The 23,339-nt window shown below is 43.3% G+C and overlaps 2 protein-coding genes across 12 annotated transcripts in view; both read right to left on the reverse strand.

Moving 5' to 3' along the window:
• Positions 1-1,844, reverse strand: part of plxnd1 (plexin D1) — a 67,368-nt gene extending 65,524 nt beyond the window's left edge. Inside the window, exon 1 of the mRNA XM_034087722.2 lies at positions 461-1,844. Within this exon, the coding sequence (XP_033943613.1) occupies positions 461-1,672 (1,212 nt within the window). The 5' untranslated portion in view covers positions 1,673-1,844. The remainder of the gene's footprint in view (positions 1-460) is intronic.
• Positions 1,845-3,800: 1,956 nt separating this feature from the next.
• tmcc1a (transmembrane and coiled-coil domain family 1a) overlaps positions 3,801-23,339 on the reverse strand; it is a 39,981-nt gene continuing 20,442 nt past the window's right edge. For 8 of the 11 annotated variants that reach the window (XM_034086653.1, XM_034086649.1, XM_034086652.1 and 5 more), the window contains 4 exons: positions 10,734-10,991; positions 9,799-10,490; positions 8,020-8,155; positions 3,801-5,989 (listed from right to left, as the gene is read on the reverse strand). In XM_034086653.1, the coding sequence (XP_033942544.1) occupies positions 5,675-5,989; positions 8,020-8,155; positions 9,799-10,490; positions 10,734-10,991 (1,401 nt within the window). In that variant the 3' untranslated portion in view covers positions 3,801-5,674. Of the gene's footprint in view, positions 5,990-8,019; positions 8,156-9,798; positions 10,491-10,733; positions 10,992-12,053; positions 12,194-16,307; positions 17,125-23,339 lie in introns of those variants that run through there. The other 3 variants (XM_034086655.2, XM_034086656.1, XM_034086658.1) reach the window with 3 other exon arrangements.

Genomic DNA, 23,339 nt, shown 5'->3' on the forward strand with positions numbered 1-23,339 from the left:
AAGTGTGTTTATGTGCAATACAAGAGCTCTGGTCTGAAGTGGAGAGGTATTTAACAGGAAATGATCAAACTAAATATCTTATATTCAGCATCTCCATGTTTTGTTCAATGTTCATGTATCTGAATCAAAAATAGTTACAAAACAATCAATGCAAAATAAAAAAATGTATGAAATCACAAAATAAAAAAGTGGAAAAATGTCTTGGTGAGGATAGCAATGCCTCTGTTGTTTCCTTATTCCTTCTCTCATATTCTGCCCCATCACGAGACTGGCACTTGGGTAAGTGGAATCAATTAGAGAAGTCGATTAATTGCCATTTTGTCTGATAACTTAGACTCTTAGGCCAATGACACTTGATAACATTTTAAAATTAGCCTGCCATGCCCACATTTAAATCAAATGTACCTTAATGACCCCAATTTGGACTGCAATATTTGACAAAATAAAATGAAGCACTTACCACTAGGTTTCCCTTCTGGATGCAGGCTGCCCCGGAGCCCTGGATAACGCTGTCCAGCACTTGGACATCGCTGCTGGGAGAGTTGGAGCAGTTCCTGCGGCCTTGTCGGATCTCCTCATCGATGTCTCCAAACTTGAAAGCACACAGAGCAGACTTTCTGTCCGCCTTGGAAAACACTCCAAACAGGTAGGGCTCGGAACTCTTCCCGTCTTCTGTGGGGATCTCCGCGGGGTAAACGGACAGCAGCCGGTTGTAAATGTTCCCGTTAAATCCACACTGTAGCGGCATCTGGATGTAGGATTCAGTGAGCTTCCTGCTCTCCGGCCCGCTGGGTTTTCGGGGGTTCTCGGTGTCCAGACATATCCTGGCGAGGATGCTGTTGGGCAGGCTCTCCTTGTGGCCCATTTTCGCGTCATTATTAAAGGCAATGTAGGAATAAGTCTTCTGCATGAAAGCGTGTACGAAGTTCAGCTTGTTTTTAGTTTTAACATCTTGCTTGATCTTGAATACATTATCCTCTGAAGGGTTAATGTCATAGGTGAAAAGCCGGGATAGATCCTTAATATTCAGGGAGCGGATGGCGATCTCCGGTGTGTTCTCAAAGCGCAGGTCCTCCTTGCTGTGGTTCTTTGGGAAAAACTGGGTACCAGCCCCAGTGTAAGTGGCCCCGACGAGAAGCCGGGTGTTTCCCCCGTGGCTCTTAAAGATCAGACCCACCGTGGATGCGTTTGGGTGATTGGCAGCAATGTTCAGCATGCTGGGGAAAACAGTCTTCTCGCCCTGATGTGGGAACTCCACAGCTATCTCCGAAATATTCTCGATATTTCTGAGCTCACAAAAGCCTTGATAGACGGACCCACACACCAGCACGACCCCTTGATCCCGGTCCAGCTTCAGGAGCTTGTTGTGGTTGTCAGTGAGGGATTTGGGATGCTCGCACGGAGCCTGGGGCAGCTGTGGCGCATGGCACAACAGGTTGTCCTCCACCGGCCCAGTCCTCTGCTCCACCTCGATGCTCAAGGTCCCGTTCAGCTGGTAGACTGTGTTGACGGTGGCCAGGTATACCTTTCTGGACACCGGGTCCACCGCGAAGTTATTGGTCTGATTTGGAGACGCGAACGCCTGTTGGATGTGCAGCGCGCTGGCACTCCGGTGCGTCTCCAAAGCCAGGACGCCGAGGAGCAGAACAGCTATCTCTATCGAAGGAGGCATTTTTCCTTCTGACCGGCTTCCGCGAGTTCTGTGCCGTGGGGTGCATTGAGCAAAGACACAAATGTGTGTTTGTTTCTATTGCGACAATCCGAGAGGAAAGGCTGTTTCCTGCTCAACGCCTATATCCAGAATGACGCGATAAGCGAGTCGTGCTTCCTCTTCAGGCTGCCTCCCCTGTCCCTCTCTTCCCACTGAGCAGCTCAGCAGCCTCACCCGAGGCGCACTGAGCCACAATAACCTGCCTTGCTGAGATTTGATGATGATCTTTAAACAATAGTCCATTCCAGACCAATAGTTAATGTTTATTTGTTAGTGGCCAATTTCTGGATATTGTCTGCACAAATGTGTTTAAACTTGTTTGGAGTGATGTTTCAGTTCCGCTGAAAAAAATATTTTATGAATAAATAAATCATTATTAAAGTACACATTTAGGGACAATTTGGACTTTACTAAATCTTCAACTGATTAAGCCTAAAGAGTGGCACACCTTCCCCTCCTGTCAGGCTACTTTGTTGTGATCGACAACAGCATAATTATTAGATTCAGGCTATGACTAAATTATAAAAAAATTACATGAATGCCATATACATTTCAAACCAAATTGTTCTGATTCAAAACAATATCACAGAGGCTATGGTCTATTTGAACATTCTTTATTGTATGAACTTTTTTGAGACCCTGTCATATGAAGTTGTAATGATTATAGCCTGTTTCTCTCAAAATGGGCCACTTGATGAATCTCCTTCTCTGCGTGGTTCCGCTCATCTTGGGGTTAATGGCGGGTCACAGTCCCACCTCCTGCTCTCCAGTCCCTCGGCTCTCAGATTAGTTCTGCAGATCCGGAGGGGTTCCGTTTTGGGCACATACGGCACAGTATAAGCACCGTGAAAATGCTACCAGATGGGCACATCAGCGCACCTTTCCGGTTTTTGACATCACATCTATCCAACACAGCTTTCTTGCGAGCTTTACTCATAAATATTCAAGCACAACACATGCGCCCCTACTCAAAAATGCACGAATATGGTTAGCATTTTTCGTCTCTGGATAGGGTGGGCATATGCTCACATTTCTGAAGAGAAATCAATGATCCCTAGTAGGCAGACTACCACGAATGTGTCAGACACTGCATAAATCAGTTTGCAGGCGAGCCCGAGAAGTGTTATCTCTGAATACATGCAATAATTAAAGTTGATGCTAAATCGTGCGTAATCGCTTGTGCCTATTTACTGTGGACTCCTCTGGGGACAGACTCACTCTCATATCCGTCACCACTTGCAGCTTTCAGGAGGGCAGATAAGTGCGCCCCGCGTGTTTACCTTGGCGCACAGCCACGCGCATCAAATCTGGAAGTGTAAAGAGGAAAGCGCTCTGATAAAGTGCAACATAATGACCCCCCAACTGCACAGCACAATAACTGAGCCACCAACAGTCTCAACATTGTGAGCGTGCGTGTGTGCGCGAGCCCTAGCAGGCAGGACGTGAATGAGTTCCTGCAGGGATAAGGCTCGGTGCGGGTCAAAGCTGACAGCATCAGATATCACCGGCGAGGTGTGACTGAGTGCTGCGGTTTGGAGCTGCTCAATCAAACATGGCATTCAACGGGATTAGTGTGTGTGTGTGTGTGTGTGTGTGTGTGTGTGTGTGTGTGTGTGTGTGTGTGTGTGTGTGTGTGTGTGTGTGTGTGTGTGTGTGTGTGTGTGTGTGTGTGTGTGTGAGAGAATAGTATAATAAAGTGTGGGGGGGGGGGCATGGTCTCTCCTGTGTTTATAATGAAAATATTGTCCCTGGTGGCCCACGCTGTTTTTTTGTTGCGGTTTAAGGGGGCTTCCACCCAACCTGTTTCCTTCCTGATAAGGTGCAATACCTCCTTTAGTTCAGACCCCTACCTCCCTCTATTAAAAACCATTCACACAAACTTAACACAGCCTCTCAACGCGAGATTCTTAAGGGCATACAAGGCAGAAGCTCGCCATCTGGTGGTCACATGAGAAACATACAACAGTGACATTTAAAAAAGGGATTCAGAGTACATGTGTGTGGTCAGCCCATGAAGCCCCCACAGTAGACATGCACCCCTAACAATAACAACAAACAAATGACAAATTAAATAGTGATGGCTCATGAGTTAGTCAGGAATGCACTTTATTTATTCCACACTTAGAAAAGGACATCAGAAGGCACTGGAGTGGTTTAGCACACAGCCCTACATCATTGGTGTCACTGCAAGGTCAAGCTGAGGTCAACATTTTTAAAAGATCAATACATCTAATATTTTAATTGCATGTCCAACCTGAAGAATCGAGCTGATCTGGGTCCTCTCTGTGGGTTTCATCTCGAGACAGAGATGACAGTGATCCTGTCCGGAGACAACTCTTCTGATCCCCCTGAGGCCTTCTGTCTTAAGAGTGACAACCTTTGAAGTCTGTCAAAGGTTTCTCTGGCCTCAGCATGACTTACATGTTATCTAGCCGTGTGCTAAAGTGCAGCTGTACAATTCAAATGATCTCTATCTGTTAGGAAATCAACATCTCAGCATGAAATGCACAATTAACTATTTAATGTGCAAGGTCATCTTATTGTGTCCTTGACTCGATGAGACAGATAGAGAATAAGAAAGACTGGACGCCTTGTCAAGTTACTGTACTCAAGGAGGCAAGGTGCAGAAACAGATTAATTAAGATCTGAAGAAAGGAATTTTCTAAAAGATGTTCCCTGCCAAAAGATACATCCTTGACATCCAGGCAAGACATTCATGACATATCTGAAGAAAAAGCAAGACCTCCTGAGCAACCTCCCCCGTCTTTCTTCTCAGTTTGGGTGAGACTAAGGTTTGGCACTGGGTGATGATACCATTAGAATGTGTAAAAGGACGGCCAGAGAATTTAAACGCAGGGAGAAAGTTAGATGAAAAGTAGTATATTAGTGCACATCGGACTGAAACGACAGTGGAGACGACTTGCACTGTAGATATAAAGCAGCATTCCTGTTCCAACTGAGGTGGAGCGGGAGAAGCACAAGTTGTCTCTCTTTCCTGACCCGATCACATCAAACATGGCCGCGGTACAATTATCCTGGCAAATTGATTTGACTTGGTAAATGGTTTTGTCTCTGCTTTTAAAACACAAGTCTTTTCCTATGTCTTCTCATAATAAAAACATTCAGCATTGTTGCAAATATTGCAGATGCCTAACAATAACCAGATGTTGTTTATGTTAATGTGCCGCTTCTATGGTCAGCATGACATTGCAAGTTGGCCCATTATGTGTATATCTTCCTTATGTAACACCGTCTTTCTTGTTTTACTTTTAAAATGAAGAAAGTAAAAGCATGTGATGTTTGCCATTAGAAATGTAAGGAAGCTCAAAAAGTCTCAAGTCATCATGACACTCAAGCGTTAAGGTCCTTCAAAATGTTCTGTACGAACACATTTCATCACAGCAAGAAAAGGAGAAACTCCCAGGAAGGTTTATAGCCATGGTTGAAATCTACCAATCACAGCTCTGTAAGAGTTCTCTTCCTAAAGGCAATCAACCACATGTTCACATCTCTACAGTTGGACCAGGCCTTTGGAGCAAATCGCCAACCCAGTTTCCTGACTAGGCTCCCCGTCATGTAGTGAGAGGAGCGTAATGCTACATGGTACTGAATAAAATAACGTTGAGAATAATATTATTAGAAATAATAACATTATAATTGATTAAACTCTAAAGATAAAACAGTACAATGCTGAATTCTGAGGGACAGCAGCATAATAGTTCATTTTCAAAAATGTAAACAGTCTCTTCCTTCCTAAGGGACAATCATGAGTGTTCTCGGCTTCACTCCGTTTCTTCCTCTTCTTCTCGACTCCGTGTCCGAATGGCCCCGGCCGAATGTTCAGTGCTCGGCCACGCAGCCAATCTAGCGGCAGTCACGTTCTTCATACTTCCTGCTTGATCGCAGCTAAAGTTACATCACCTGGTGTCAACAAAGCAACATGTGCTGGCTCCCCCCCCCTGGTCATCCGGGGGGCTGCAGAGCGCGGTGCGTGTACCCCGAGAGAGCCTCCCAGTTCCTCCACAGAAAGGCCAGCAGGAGGATGAGGAGGAGGGTGGAGAGCGAGCGCGAGCGCGTCTTCATCAGGGGGACCACGCAGTTGGCCACAGTTGAGACAAAGACCAGAAGGACAGCCATAAGGGCCAGCAGCACATTGATAAGTTTTCCCAAGAGGGTCCGGGCTGTGGCATTTTCCAGCCCCTCCAACTGGACGACCTGCTGCTGCTGCTGCTGGAGCTCCATCTTAGAGATCCTGGTCTGACATGCCTCCAACGCCTCCTGCAGAGGACACGCAGGGATAACGGAAAATCAATCAACAAACCACTTAAAAGAACTTGACCCACAACATGGCAAACACCAAACAATCACTTTACCGACTGATGGGCTGCTTCATGTTGAAATGTGTTGCTAAATATTACATTCAGACTGTGCTGATTTGTTTTCTCTGTGTGATTAATGCAGAGGTCAGAACCTGGTTCATAAAGGGGTTTGCAAAGTCTGTGTTGCCTTCCAACAGCATGGTGCTTTACGTCTCAGATGTGTTGTCTCAGGAGAGGAATTCTGTTCGTACTTTGTGTGACATTTTTTAACTTCGTTTGACATGCTTATACGTTTATTATATTTGGGTGTTTCGCTCTAATTATGTTAGCTGCTATTTATTATGTTTTGTAAATGTGTGTAAGCCCATGTGGTGAATGACGCTTTGAAAAATAAATGAGCTATTAATATTCTCGCCTTTTCATGTTTGTAAATGTGGTTGTTGGCAAAACATCAAAATGACTCTCAGTATAAAGCAACCCAGTGCAACACCACACAGCAAACCTCAATAAGAAACAGCTAAAGGCAGAATGTATGACTGAGCTGTTCAATTCAACTGTTTCTACCACTGAGTGTAAATTGTGCAAAGAGCTCTACTGCCCCCTGTTTCTGGGACAAAGACATGCAGCCAAGGGGCAACTGTAAACACACGTCATGCAGACATACACATATTGAATAACAAAAAACCTTCGCTGTATCAGACAACAATGAAGGACGGCAGAAATGTGAGTCAATGACAAGGATATCCTTGTGTTTTGAATAAACAGACTGGATCTTCGGTCTCATCTTCCTGTTTACTGTGTCAACAAAATGAGATAACGCCTTAAGCTGTTTGGAGGGTGCGGGGCCAACTTAAACACGACATTGATTCTAAGCAGGCCAAATTAATTAACTATTTAAAGAATTTAGGTAAAGAGTTCAGCGTCTTATGAGAACTTCAATTTGTACAAGCTTTTGGTGTGGAAATAAAACATGTCCACATTATTTAAAGCATTAAAAGTCTACGGAGCAACCTAGGGGACATGGAGAAGAAAAAAAAATTGCGAGATCTCGCAATACTTTTCATTTAGTACTTCCAGGTCAGTTCGGCTGCTACGGCAACACAGAAACCACAACAATGGAGTGGTTCATCGATTTTACTTTGAGCTTCGCCTTAAATATAAAGATATAACATCAGTGCTTGGCAACAGGCACGGGTTTCACACATAGACTGTATATATAAAAGGGTTTCACATAAGTGAAGACACCTCAAGAAAACACTCAGAGCGAGGGGACATGCACGTTCCTCTGAGCTGAGTTATTGACAGATTAGAATTTCGCGGATCAATAACTCATGAACATAAAGTTGTAAAAATACAAACAACATGACTTTACAATCATAGCAAGGTAGACAACGAGCTACAGAGTCGTTTTTATCAGAACAGTTCGATACGCGCCGTCATCCGAGCTAAACATCAAGAATTGGTCACAATCTGCAGCTGGAGGAAGGAGAGGAGTGCTTAGGGACCGTCTACAAACTGCAACGGGGTTTTGCGAGATCTCGCAAAACATTTTATTTTTATTCAAATAATTATTTTCTTCTTCTGCATGTCCCCTAGGGGGCTCCGTAAAAGTCAAACGTTTAATCAATATGGAATGTTTTTTTTGTCACTCTTTTCCTGAAGATTGTTGTTGCTCTTGCTGACAGGCACTTCAACATCAACATCTTTAACTGCCCCTTGACAATAAAAGCATCACTCTGAAAATAGAATTTGTACAAGGGTATTTTGAAATTTAAACTACCACAAATGGAAAAAAAATAAAGGTTTCAACAAACTCCATTGATGGGGCTTATTGCTTTAGTAAAATATCAGAAGATTACTTGCTATCTCCAGAAGTAAAGTGCACAGCATGACACTAAAATATGTTATCATCACCCAAAACATGTTATTCCGACTAAACTGCTTTATTTGTTTGCTTATGTGTTTGTGCACGTTAGCTGACAGACGGACCTGTATGTCTCTGGCTCTCTCGTAGGACTGGTATGCGATCTTCTCCTCCATGCTGGCCAGCTCCTGTTTGAGGTTGAGGATCTCATTCTGGTGAAGTTCTGTGAGGTCGTTCAGCTGCTCCTCTAGACGTTCACACCTGAACACACACACACACACACACACACACACACACACACACACACACACACACACACACACACACACACACACACACACACACACACACACACACACACACACACACACACACACACACACACACACACACACACACACACACACACACACACACACACACACACACACACACACACACACACACACACACACACACACACACACACACACACACACACACACACACACACACACACACACACACACACACACACACACACACACTTAGTAGAAAACACAGCCTGAAGGCCTCTGACCACTGACCACATGGCACCCAACTGAACTGATGACTCCCTCTGACAAGATTAGGCCATGCTTACTCATCTGCTGATACAACTGGCCAATCAGAAAGAGTCAGCTGTATGAGAGTAGGCCAATAGGAGGCCCTTAGCAGGATGAAGGGTCTACTGGTTTGTCTTGGAGGCACATAAGTGGATAGACAGCAGAGCACAAGAAAAGGCATTAACTGCCTCTGTGTATGTTTGATTCCTTTTATCAGATTTTATAATATAGAGAATAGTTCTCCAAACTGGTGTCCCAAAGAAATTCAATTATTATTAAGAAAACTCTAAGAAACCCACAAGTATTCACATTGGAAAAACTGGAACCTTTATTACGATAATGTTTATTAGATTTGATGTTGATCTATAAATAGTTTCAGCGCTGCATTCATGAAAAATAAAAATCATCATCAGTTGGCCGCTCGAGTTAGGAAAGTCCCTTTTTAGGGATGGATTCCTTTCCTGAAGGGTGATAAAGCAACATGAGGGTTATAAATGATTTCCCCCATAACTCCCAGAGGTTGTTCTGTTCTCTGTTATTCAAGTCTTAAAGGACAAGCACAGACTGCTCTGGGTTAAAAAATGCTCATGTTTCTTTTATTATGTAAGCTGCTCACTATATCTCCCCTCCTTCCCATTGTCCTGCCCTCCTTATCTCTGCGCCCTCTTGTCAGGACACTCTGGAGGAATGTGAGTGCGTTGTTTTACGGCCAACTGCCCAAAGACAAAACAAAGGCTGCAGAGAGACGTCTGAGTCTAAGTCTAAGAAAGATATGCGCCGCTGGGACAGAGGCTGAAATAACCAAAGGTCTTTTAACTTAGAGGACACTAGCAAGTGGGTCTGTCACTTTGAAGTGTTCAATGGCTATTATAAAGCAACTAAACAAACATAAAGCTAGTCACTTTTCATATTTAGATCATTCTAAATGCTATTGCCACTTGTTAAAGGGGGATACATAGAAAACAAAAAGACTGCCACTATAAATCTGTATAACAAATGTGACCTATTCTTTATGGCCGAGTACATGCCGTTTAGGCCTAATATGTTTATGTAAAGAAGGTTCAGGTCAAAGTTTTGTTTTTATCTACGGTGTGATAGCTTCGCTAAAAGATCTCTCCAGATCATGTGCATGGTGAGTGTTGCCCCTGATGATGTGTCAACGGAGATCAATGGTCAGTCTTGTATTCAGGTGCGTGTTTCCAAAAGAAAAGGAAACCTTTCTAGATTACACACAAGTTAAGGGGATTTCCTGAGCAAAACAGGAAGTGCTTTAGGATTGCATAATACACACACTCTAATATGTTATCTCTATATCTGTACCTGAAGCGTTCCTCCTGCAGCGCTTGCATAACAACCGAGTAGTCCCTCTGATAGTGGCTCTTCAGACCATCCAGGTTCTCCTCCAGCCTGGTCTGGCCCTCCCTCAGCTCCTGCATCTCCTGCAGCAGCATGTCCAGGCCGGAGCTCTGGCTCCTCTCTAGTGTGTTGCCCTTGGAACTCGGGGGACCTCCGGGGGCCCCTGTGGTGCTGTTGGCCCCTGCTGAGCCCGAAGTAGCACTAGAGCAGTCGTCCTCACTGCCATACTTAGGAATCGGCTCGAGCTGATGCGCAGCGTTGCCTAGTAAACGTCCGCCAGCGCCTGTCACAGCTTCGTCTACCGAGGGGTCGTCTAAAGAGTCTTTAAGTGAGGGGATGTTTTCAGTGCTGACAAATTTGTGGCGAATCAGTGACGCGATCTCCCGGGGTTTGGAGACAACGGCCCCGGCTGCAGAGTGGGTGGCGTGGGAGATGCTGGAGAGGCCCCCCTTCACACTGTCCACCACGCCTTCACTGAAGCCTGTGACTTTGGCCCCGACGTCTTTCAGGCCCTGCTGCATGTCCCGCAGAACATCCTTGGGCTGGCGGGGGATACCGTTGTGCTCGACTTCCAGTAGCTTCCGGTGGTAGTGCTCCAGTTTCCTTTGCAGCTGCTGGATGGTCTGCGCAGACTTCTGGTTCTTTTTCTCAAAAACCTGACAGCCATAGGACAGGTTTGATTAGTTAGAGGGGAAACATTTTTCAATCAATAACCCACTAAGCTTTTATATAGTACATTCCCTCCCTACTGCCAGGGACATAGATAGTGAACACACCGGTTTTGAGGGAAAGCACTGATTGTCATATGATACAATTATAAAAACAAATAGTTCCAAGGATGTTATCCATGAAATATACATATTTATAGTTTAATAGAAAGCAACAGCTCCTCTTTTTACCTGCTTGATACGTGTGCTTTGCTGTTTGTCAGCATTGTTGGCCAGTTTGAGGTACTCTGCAACGTTGTCATCTCTGGCTGTCTGCTCGATCTTAATCTGCTCTGTGAGCTTGAGGATTTTCTGCTGCAGATGGGCAATGGCCTGCTTTGTGCGCTGAGGGTCTGGGGTGCAATCCTCACACCCTGGGATCGAACCGTCTGCCCCTAATGAATAAGACAACGGTGTTTGACCCAGTCCGCTCACTTCCAGCCGATCGATCTGAGAGAGGAGACAGAAAAAAGAGAGGGAGATTGGAGTAGGTAAAGGGTCAGGGGAGGAAAGGAGGGATTGAAGAAGGGGAGACAAGGAAGAAAAAAGTGTGAGTTGCATATTTTTCTTTCTTAGTCATTTAGCTGACACAGAGAAAACGAGGCTTCTGCATTTCTTGTGGCCAGTCACCGGGAAAGAGGGCAAATTGAGACGCCTAAAAAAGGCAGTTTTATTTGTACATGTTAACAAAGAAATGATAGTGAAAGAAATTTCGTTTTTATAATTTCCAGTACATCTTTAAAAAAACCTCAGTGTGAATCCACAGGCATTTGCAAGTCAATGGATACACAGGCAAGAACAACTTGAAAAGAGTATCAGCCTAATCTCTATTTGTCTTTGTTTTGGGTGCAGCCATATAGGACTAGTTTCTGTCTATCTTCCTCAGACAGTGACCTGATTATATCAATAGGACAGTAAGCATTTCTGAGAAAAAATAATTACTAATCTAAATGGTGTTTTTCATAAAACAAGATACATTCTACCTTAGAGGAGGAAGAACCAGGTAGCACATTCATTTCCTCACGGGAAGAACACACTGATAATATTGGAGCTAATGATGCTTCAGGGAGGGGTGTGATCAAAATATTATTTCCATCACTTATCAAGCACACAAAAATAATCAGCTGAACCTGACAGTGCACACCTTGAGGATTCAGAAGGCTGCCAGAAAAACAAAAAACCAGACAGGACTGAGAGTCAGATCAGGGAGGTACGGTGACAGTTATTCAAGAAGACATCCAGCCCTCACATATGATATATAACCCAGCCTCTGTATCGGCTTCCCATTTATTAGCGCTCCATAACAGGTCAAAACAGCACCGGAGGCTCACCTGCATACCCAAAAGCATGACTAATTGATGACAGGCAACACAGTCAACAACACAAACCACAGCGCATCCGGGAGGAAACTAAAACTCCATATCAAGTGTTCTCTCTGGCAAATGAGTTAAAGTAGCGTACTAATGAGTTTATCTTCAGTTAGAGAAGAAGCGATCTCAAGACGCGGCTCACCTTTCCATTAGACAATCGGATAAATTGTTCCCAGTGCATTTTCCCAAATTTGAAGGAGAGTTATTTACTTTCATAAATCCAGATAAAGTTAATCTCCGCCGGCTCCTCGAAAGTTTCGCCGAGCTGCTTTCGCTACTGCTCGCCGGGCATGTTGTGAAAGCTGAAGCGCACCTGAAACTCAGTGCACTGTGCAGAGAGGGAAGCCCCGCCCCCTCCTCCCCTGCCTCCACTCACAGCTGAGGGATGACATCACCCTCTAAACTGCGCGGTCGGCCGCCGCCACTCATCCCGACACAGCAGAAATAGATCCTCAGTTAGGGACTTTCTTATTTACTGTAATAGATTAACCGAGAGACTAAAAACAATCACAGATAATATTACGTGACTTCATAAACATGTTTACTATGCCTCAACAGCCTTCACTATTAGAATTAAATTAGTATTAGTACATTAGTACAGATTTATAGGAAGTTATGCTTAATTATTTCCATTGTGTGCTTCTGGACACTTTTATTCATAAAAACTAATAATGAAATGATATGCTTTTACCCCATATTACATTTATTTGACAGCTCTAGTTATACCTAACTTTTCAAAATGAGATTTACGTGGAAAATGTGTGATTTATTACACATTACTATGTAGATTTACTTTTTACATAGTTCAAACTAGCTCTACCTCGACCATCTAACTTAAAACTGTGATGCCACAACAATGCAAAATGGTTTCTATGGTACATTAAGTGCAACTTATGAATTCAAAACAGTTAATTCCATTCATAATTAATGTCATCTATGCCCTTTTTCACAGCAAATACATGAACACAAAACCAAAAAAACTCAAAATACGTGCTGATCAATATTTTAGATTTGCTGCAGAATGTTGACAGTTTATTTGTTTTACAATATTTTGGAGATTAATTTGTTTGATGACTTAAATGACACATTTCTTTGCAATCATAGTTAACAGAAACGTATTATCATGTTCAACAAAAGGCTACAGGGCAGACTGGGAGTCTAGTCCCTGATGTGAAAGTACCAGCTCCCAGTCTCTGTCAGCCAATAGAGAGCAAGAAAAACCAGTCAGACAGCCCACACACACACACACACACACACACACACACACACACACACACACACACACACACACACACACACACACACACACACACACACACACACACACACCACACACACACACACACACACACACACACACACACACACACACACACACACACACACACACACACACACACACACACACACACACACACACACACACACACACACACACACACACACACACACACACACACACACACACACACACACACACACACACACACACACACAACACACACACACACACACACACACACACACACACACACACACACACACACACACACACACACACACACACACACACACACACACACACACACACACACAAACCACAGATTTGGCATGAATTCCCAATTTGAAAGTGATTTGGCGTTATAAGAAAATGGTTTTGCACCAGGTTGATTACTGTGTAACAGCGTTAAATAGAAGAAGGCCCTTATCCATGAGTCAATAGACCTAACAACTGTTGTGTACAGTGAGTCTAATGATGATCAAATCCTCTAGACGGGCAGCCAAGGGGATCAGATGAATCAGAGAACTCGAACAGCCTGCTGGGCTGGCACAGGAGCAAACTAAGAGGTGACGTTTCAGAGCGGCACCTGGTCTGTGCTCGGCTATAAACAAAACCGTATTAATAGCTATGAGGGCGAGCATGAATAAGGTGTAAGTATTTCCTCCATGAGCACCCAGTAGGATAAATGTGCATATTTCCCAGGGCTCTTGTCTTGCAGATGACTACATTACCTGAATAAAGAATGTGTGCCCTCGGACAAAAAATATAGCATAGATAAAAAGGGCAAAGGACGACCTGAACCCTTTGGACGGGAGTATGCTGCAATAGAGTAGATCGAGGTTTTAGATATTGTGATAAGAAGGCCTAGTGATCTTCTGGCACACTTTTATCTGTTACGTATTCACCACTGGTCATTTAGGTGGTTTACGAGGATGTACTCTCTTTAACATCTATTTTGACAGCTTGCAAATGCACAATCTAATTTGCATACAGATTTAGACTCATACGGCTACTCCACATAGTAAAGCAATGTTTTTCTGATGCTGATGAAGAGTTCTAGTTTCTGAACAAAGTGTCTGTACGATTCGTATCATCCCCAAATGGTCGGGTATTTCTGTGAATAATCATGCATGTTATTAATGATGGAGAGCTGAAGGATCAGGCTAATTTCCCAGGGTTGACGGAGCCCAAAACATTTGAGATAATTAAGTAAAATCCTCATATTGTGTTGTTTTAGACTTATATAATGGATTTAAATATAGTAGCGTGTATGGCAGGCATACACCACAGAATTGAGCTGTGTTTGTTTTGAATACAAACATTTTGGTATAGTAAGCCTCTTTCTACTTTCTTTTACAAACAACCGTTATGTTCTCCATGGTCAAGGTCAAGCTATATGCTATTGTATATAATTGCAAAAGTACAATACCTTGCTGGTAGTTATGTCTTGCATTCCAGTGAGTTCAGCTTGTGTTTCCTGTGTCAAGAAGATGCTAGAGGGATTGCAAGAAATTGTACCTTCTGAATTCTGCTCTACAGCTCTTCTATTACAGCAGTCTCTGAAGTATTCACAAAGGAACATAGCTGATCCGTCACAGCACATCAGAGTGTTAGCAGTAGTAGGCCTGGAGCAGTGGTTCTCCAACATGGCTCACAGCACAATATCCATGAGTGATGGGACCTTGGATCCATGGTGGACATCAAAATCAGGGCTTCAGGGGGACGCTCTTCGCTGTGCTCAATCCACCCTTAAGCCGTCTTTTCTCCATTTATACCACATGTATCTTTCTGGCCTTATCACTCAGCAGGCACAGAGGCCAATCCCCTCTGACGGACTGAACTTCACACTCCTGATTAGCAGTTATGATCTTTAACCCTGCAGTCAATCCAAAAGTAATTATCATAGCAACATGACATCATTTAGTGATCTTGATTTCTTTTATCAAACAGATAGCAGATTAGTTTGTGCCTAATAGTATGGTTGTGGTGGGCAGAGCAGGGCCATGCATGTGGGTCCATGGCTGCACTTAGTTATGTATAGTTAAGTAACAGCAGTGCACGTGAGAAGTATGGTCATATATAAAACTAAACCTTTGTTCAGCCATCCCCCTTTCATTTCCTCGTGGTTTCAGTTCCCACCCAGGCAAGCCATATTTAGCAGTGCTGAAGTTGACACAACAATGTTTTAAGTGGAAATCCGCTTTTGGTTACCTTTAAGGGGATCCAATGAGGGAACAATGACCCTCATTCACCAGATATGGAAAATTGCATAACTCCATATGGGGCTGGACAAGAGGCAGTTTACTTAACACTTGCACCCATGAATTAGCACAGAACAAAACACTAATCATGCACAACAGAAGTGTGCACACAGCCAAGGTCTGCCAGTGCATTTCCCAAGGAATTCAGAGGGTGTGAAAAAAGCCCTTCGTGTTCACATCCAAAAGAAAGAAACGTAGTTCAGATGAAAGTGCAGGTCTTGGGAGAAAGAGGAAATAAACACAGAGGCTTTTCTATGGCCCCTCTGTCGAAACAAAGACTTTCTTTCCCTATTATTTTAAGATGAAATCCTTTTCACAACAAGAGATTTGGCTGCCAGGTTTAGTAGTTTCTCAGGTCTATAAAACACCGGTCATGCAACAGTATATTGTTAAATTACAAAGCACCTGACCCGTAACACACAGATTTAAACAACATGTCAATGTATAAACATGTACCGGATTCCTGACGTAAACTGAAATCATTGACAACGTGAATAAGATGAACTTTAAATCATAAATGATGACCGTCAATACACACACACACACACACACACACACACACAACACACACACACACACACACACACACACACACACCACACACACACACAACACACACACACACACACACACACACACCACACACACACACACACACACACACACACCACACACACACACACACACACACACACACACACACCACACACACACACACACACACCACACACACACACACACACACACACACACACACACACACACACACACACACACACACACACACACACACACACACACACACACACACACACACACACACACACACACGTTTTTACAGGTGGAGACTCACAGTGGTGGGAGAAGGAAGTGGAGAGGTGTCAGCAGTTACCAGGTTGAGTATGACATCCATGGCGGGGAGACACATGTGCACAGCATGGACTGGAGTTAAGTTGGGTCTGTCTATCTGTTTGTCTGTCCCTCGGGGGAGGACTCCAGCAGGGGAGAGGGGAACAGCGTGGCCCAGGGAGAGCTCACATCACTCAGGACACTTCTCCCAAACAAAGTCCACTTGACTCAAAGTCCACCGGACAAAGACTCACTTTGACAACAAGAAAGTAGAGACTCCTACTCTGAGGAATTACTGTTGGCTCGATTGAACATGCAGAATCCATAGACGGCTCGTTCCAGCAATGCACCATGACTATTGATAGCCACAGAGTCTAGGCGGTGTTGCTCTGCTGGTTCCCAGAGCAGCCGCTCCTCAAAGCCCATGACCACGCTTCAGTGCCAGCACACGCTCCGCAGTACACAGCAACAGGCAGAGGGCCTATGGAGCACACATATGTTCGCTTCGATAGGCCCGATTCTCTCAGACAGCGTGCATCTTTGGGGAATTAGAAATCCTCTGAAGCAAAGGGTCCGTCTGATGCAGGTTTGGGGTGAAAGAGCCGAGGTGGTTCATCGGATGGAAACTCGCCGGGTTGGATGGAGGCAGGGTTAAACGAAGGAAGAGTTTACTGTGAAGTTTGGTGTTCAAAGAGTCCGGAGAGGAAGAAATGAGAGGCAGGGACCCAGAGGACGGATGTGAGGGAGCAGACATGAAAAAAAGAGCCCACCAGGAGCTGTCACTGAGAGGGAGACGGAGCGAGAGAGAGAGAGGGAGCAAAGGAAAGAGGGGTTGTGAGAAGGCTTTGTTAGGGGAGGAGGGGGGCTTTTCTTCTGTTGGAGTTTCTAGGCCAGCTCAGCTTCAAAACCGTGGCTAGCTCATGCAGAAAAAAAAGGGAGAAAAATCTTCAACTCCCGCCTTTCAATTATCGCACAGTTTGATTGTCGCAGCCAATCAGTTTCCTGAGAGATCGTGCTGTAATGAAACACTTTCCACCAGAGTTAGACACAATGTTCCGTCTGCCCAATAACAGATACAACTGCATACATTTAGTTTTAAAGTGGCCTGCCTGGTTTAATGTAGAGAATAAACTCACACCCCAAGAAAAAACCCAGATTACACAGATTACACGGTCATATGATGATTACAAAGCTGCTATTCAAACCTGTGTGTATGTGCGCACCCATGACTATAGCCTCGTCACCGCGTCACTTATCCTCTGACACAACAGCATGATGTTCCCTTTTACTAGAATTCTTATGGATTACTATGTTTAAGGAAAAGGGTTCAAAGGCACAATGAACTGCACACACTTTGTAAGAAAATTGTCACTTTCAAATTACAATGTAGATGTATCAAATCTGTATAGGTGGTAAAATGTCAACTACCAACAGTAGACCTGAGGACAATATTTCAAACAAATAGCATTATTAGGAGCTGTGACGCATTGTTGTCCACGCTGGGTTTTGTGAGCCATCACTTGTACATCACATCAAGTGTACAAACCAATTAGGGAGAAAATCAAAGCAGGGAGTGTAGGGGGTAAGGCAGGACAAGAGCTACTAAAGACTCCTGTGCAGAGGTCAACAGGACGGGACGGGGGACGGGGCATGAATACAGGCTTTAATGAGAGAGCGGGAGGACTTAAAGGACCGGGAAAGAGAGGGTAGGCTTTAGGGGGAATGGCTGCTTATGTAAGGACAAACCTTACTTGCTCAGATAGGAGTGACATGTAGGTTTGACCCCAGTGTTAAATCAATGTGACATATGGCAGCTTCACTGACGTCAGAAACATTGCAAAAGAAAGTTTGTTATACCAAAGCGGAATACTGTTAAATATATATTTCTTTGATTTCGCTTCACTTACTATAACTACATTTAGGCAAGCAGTATTGGGTTGCTTCAGCTATTCATCCTTCCTAAAATCTTAGTAACAACGGCAACTATTGATTTACTTATCAGGTTCAACGAAATTTAAGACAAAATCTTAGTTTGTTAAGACTGTAAAAAAAAAAATGTAAGCACGGAATAATCTAAAGCAATTTACAATGTAAACAGGAAGTCCCTGTACCATCACGAGCTGCCCAAAAAACAGCTGTAGGGTTACAGCATATTAAACATAACAACAATCCATTTTAAATGTAGGTATGACTTTATGTATATAATATGCATGTAGTAGTAACTTCAGTTTGGCCTGGTAATTAGTAAGAGCCAATATTTAGTAATATCACATCACTATATAAGAACAAGTTTGTGTGCTATAACCCTTTTTTTTAATATAGTGAGTGGTAAATCGCGTCTTAGTAAAGACTTTTAACAAGGCTTAGTTTAATCTGCTGCACCTGGTCCCTATAAAGTAAGCAAGCGTACGTCATCAGGGATTTTTCTTAGAGGGTCAATCATTTGTCACTTGTCAGGCATGACATATTAGTCATTCATGCTCTCAGTGTCCTACCAGCTTCAGATCTGAAGTCTCCTACGGATGCAGTGTGGCCCCCAGCAGCTCCTGTCAGTCCAGGAATGCTCAAGCGTTAAGGCTGACGCATGATAACTAAACATACTATCTTGTAGAATCTACTCATGCCTTGACAAGTTACTGATGCTTTAAAAAACAAAATAGATAATGAAGATGTTGGCCTCAAGTGCTGTTTTACCATATTAGCCCCATATCAGCTGGTCAAAATCAGGGGACAGAAAGATCAGCTGCAACCCATGTGTTACTTACATTAGCAGAAATGTATGTTAAATACATTTTAAAGGTCACATGTCATGGCCATTTCCACTGATCATAATTCCATTGTTGAGGTCTACTAGAATAGATTTATACTGTGCAATTTTCCAAACTCACATTGGTTTCGCATACAGCATCTCTGTAAAGTATGTGTATTCACTCTCTCCACTAAGCAGCTCTTGCTGCCCCCCCCCCCGTGAGCACAGTGTGCTCCGATTGGTCGGGACCAGTCGGGACGTTGTGAATCGCGCTGAGCTCCGTGGAGGTGTGATTTCCTTGTTTAGCGATACACAGCGAAACACAGCCAAACTCACCCTGAGCACACACAAACTCACAGCCGAAGTCAAAACAATAAGGGTGGCTTGATATTGAGTAAGAAAAAGGTTGATAAACGCTGTGAGAATGGGTCTGCAGAGAGATTTTCGCCACGATCCCAACTGTCTGTTATCAGCCTGCAGCCAGGGAGGAGAGATCAGCAGAGCTGCATGCACTGAGTGTGTGTGTGAGGAAGTCCGTGGATTGGTCAATTTGGACCAATCAGCGGGGGCTTAACGTAACGGCTCCGTGGACGTAACGTAACGGCTCCACGGATTGGTCCTTTTTGTTCCGGGTACGACATGACATCAGATGTCCCCAGAAGAATCAAATGGATGATGACGTTTCACCAACGAGGCGTTTTGGGGAGGTATTTTCTGTTTTAGAGTTTTACTCGCTACAGGGTGTACTTTGAGGGTTTTGACTCTGCAGACCATTTACATGCATAAAAACCTTCATAACACACAAGGGGGACGGGTAATAACCGGAAAAGCATGACATGTGACCTTTAACTAATATTTTTTTTAATTGTAAAATAAATAAATTAATAACATTAATACATTATTTTAATAATGATTTGTCTTTGAAATGCATTACTATATTTAAATTATACATTTAATTTTCAGCAAAAATATATTTGTACATACATACATACATATATTATGTACGTATACGTACACATATATATGTATACATATACGTACTACAAGCACTTTAACAGGATTTATGAAAGTAAATAGCTCGCCTTCAGATTTTGGAAAATGCACTGGGAACAATTTTCTCCGATGACTAAGGGAAAGGTGAGCCGCGTATTGAGGTTGCTTCTTCTCTAACTGAGTGTGAAATTGAGCCTCGGGGAACACCACAAATCAAAAGATATGACCATTCATCCATGATCATAAAAAAACTGTCTATAAGTTAGGTAAGATGAGAGCAAATTAAAAAAGCTTACCCAGAAATGCCTACAAAATTGTGCAGTGTACTTAAAATAATGTTATGATCCACAGTATCAAAAGCAGCACTTAAATCAAGTAATACTAAAACCGAGAGCTTCTGTTGTCTGCATTGCTTCTGTTGTTGCAGAAAGGGGTGTGTCGAGTTGGATAAACACAGAGCCATATAGAGAGTTTGAGTGAAACATAAAAACTTGAAGAAGAACTTAATACCACGTGATGTTATAAAGGCGTTCTAATTAATTATTTTCACACAATAATTATTTTCACAATAATTACCCATTTATGTGAATAATTAACCAAACCCTTTTTTACTGTGCACACACCACAACAGCCTCCATCTGAGCATGAATTCTGATGGGTTTTTGGTGGTGAGTAGTTTGGGAGTGTGAGAGGTTACGTAAGGCAGAAGAGCGAGAGCTGGTCTGCAGACTGGGGGTAATTAAAGCCTGAGAGAGGAGACAACCATGACTCGGAGCTCAGGCCTTGCTATGAACAATACCTTCCCCATAAAAGAAGCCCCCTCTCCAGCTCTGGCTGTCCAATCCTCCCTAGTCTAAGCTCCAGTATAATCAACGACCCTATTAGCAGTTACATAAACCACGGGTACTTCATACACAGGGGCCTTTATGACTAGCGGGGTCAGGGAGCGTGAACATCTTAGTAGCCAACTCCAATTCCTGGCATCTAAAAGAGCAGGCAGGAAGGAAAACAAACAAACAACGTCAACAACCCAAACAATTAAATTCTCATTCCCTGTCCTGGACACAGATAACAGTTAACAGAATTACTACTGTTTATTATTGGAACGAGTTAAAAAAAAGGTATACAAGCCTTACAGCAGATCTATAAAAGTGCCGCTGCTTACAGATCAGTGTTGAACAGTATGAGGGTTTGCTACAGTACAGTATAAAGTACAGTATAAAGTGAACCTTTGAAAGTAAATGAAGCACAACTGCTGGACCTTTAGGCAGAATAAACTGAATACCCCTAGTAGAGCTACACATAGAAATAACTTGGCCCACTATCAGTTGAGATCATTTAGACTTTTGTTATGTGCAGTATACAGTGTGGTAAGTTATCCAAGTATTTAATTATGTCGAAAAATGGTTGGGTCGTTATGTAGAAAATGTTCCCGTTTCTCCTGTATATGTAAGAGTAGGAATGTGCAGGTGCGATATTGTAAGAGACAAAGCCAGTGTTGGTACACAGGGTAAAACAACGTGTGTGTACAGTATGTACAACAAAGCAGAGGGTGTATATGAAGAGAAACAGAGCAAAAACAAAATCTCTCCATTGATGGCGGTTGCTGTTAGTTGGAGCTGCCTCTGTTTATACTCAGTAAGAACAAATAGATCCGCACACCAAATAACTGAGTAAGAACCGTATAAAGATTTGAAGCTGCTGTTCTTATTCTGTGTTTTCTGATCCAGCGCCCATCCCATCAGGCACTGCAACATCTATGTTGTCATTTTGATCTGTTTGTACTCAGCCCATTCTGGTTATACCGCATTGAAACAGAAAGGGCACTTGCCCAAATGTGTGTTTGTCTGGCTGCAGCTTCACAATACCCAGAGTACCAATGGGCGGTATGCAGTCCCAAACACACTGCCAGCCTATTCATAAGCAGGAAGATGACAAATCCAGGACAAACGGTGCCAGCTTTTTGGCCCTGAAAGATTATTTGAGCGGGCCCTTTCTCAGCTTCATTTGTTTTCTCCACCCAACCCCATACCACTCATTGTGACCCTGAGTTGACCTTGCTATCCACTTTAAAACAACCTTTTTTAATAGTCAGAGGCCTGGGTACTGTTTGTGAAGTTTTAGCAAGGAGTCACCGTTTTAATTCGGCCACTAGTAAGCTACTTCAAAACAGGAGGACAAATAGGATGTGTCATTTCGCTGATAGGAAGTTCTCATCAGCGCTTGTCAGCTGTTATTTAAAAAAAACGTGGAGGTCATTCTCATTCAGATCAAACTGAAAGCAGCACCTCCATGTCTGATGCAAACTCAACACAGAAGGTAAATACATCTACATCCAATTATATACAATCCTAACAGTCAATAAGATATTCCCGTGTACAGGGCTTGGTGATTTGCTATTCCAAGGCTGAACGTGGATTTGTGTACTATCAAAACAGAGTGTTATAATCAATGTATATCATAATCAACTACTGCCTATATGAATATAACAACGAAGGAAAGCCTTTATCCACAAGGGGGAGCTAGAAGATAAACTGCAACACAATGCGTGTCCTCTGCTATATAGAACATTCTCTACATTGCAGGTCAGTGTTTTTATTGCACATTTCATTACAAGTTTCCTTTCAATAACCCTATTTTTATTGCATTTGTCTCTCCTCCTACGGACATGCAGCAATTTACGTAACACAACTCAGACCTGATGTGGCAGTCACAGCAAGGCACACAGGTACTGAGAACAGGGAGGAAGGAAAGATATGCCAAGGAGATGAGCAGGAGACACGGCAAAAGAGGGGGTGGAAAACGAGGTTATATAATAATTCAATACAGGAGATTGTCAGAAGAGATTAGGAAAAGTCATGAAATAGTAAGTCTATGTCAGCATGGTGAAAAAGCATGTTTGTGATGATTTATTATTTCAGATGGAACAACTGGATTATTTGCCTGAACATAAACAAACACACTGCTGCCACTGTTTGTTTCAGTATTATAGGTGCTATTTCAGTGGGAAGGTGACCCTTTCCGATGGGATTCAAACAGTGAAAAAGAAGAAAGATTCCTAGGATTCCTACTGGCTGACACACATGAGAATGAGAGAGTTGGAACCGGTTATAAATGGAGTCAAAATATGACAATATTTCCCCAGAGGTTATGATCAAATTTGGATTGTGTATGTGCATGTTTTCTAAGTGGGTCAGTGGAGCAGAGCTGAGCTCAGCAATCTATGGCCTCATCCATTATTCATCAGAATCACAAATGTGATGGACTGAGCAGGGAGTGGCAGGGAGGCAGTGT

Source organism: Pseudochaenichthys georgianus, chromosome 7 (assembly GCF_902827115.2).
Source record: "Pseudochaenichthys georgianus chromosome 7, fPseGeo1.2, whole genome shotgun sequence".
Taxonomy (NCBI): domain Eukaryota; kingdom Metazoa; phylum Chordata; class Actinopteri; order Perciformes; family Channichthyidae; genus Pseudochaenichthys; species Pseudochaenichthys georgianus.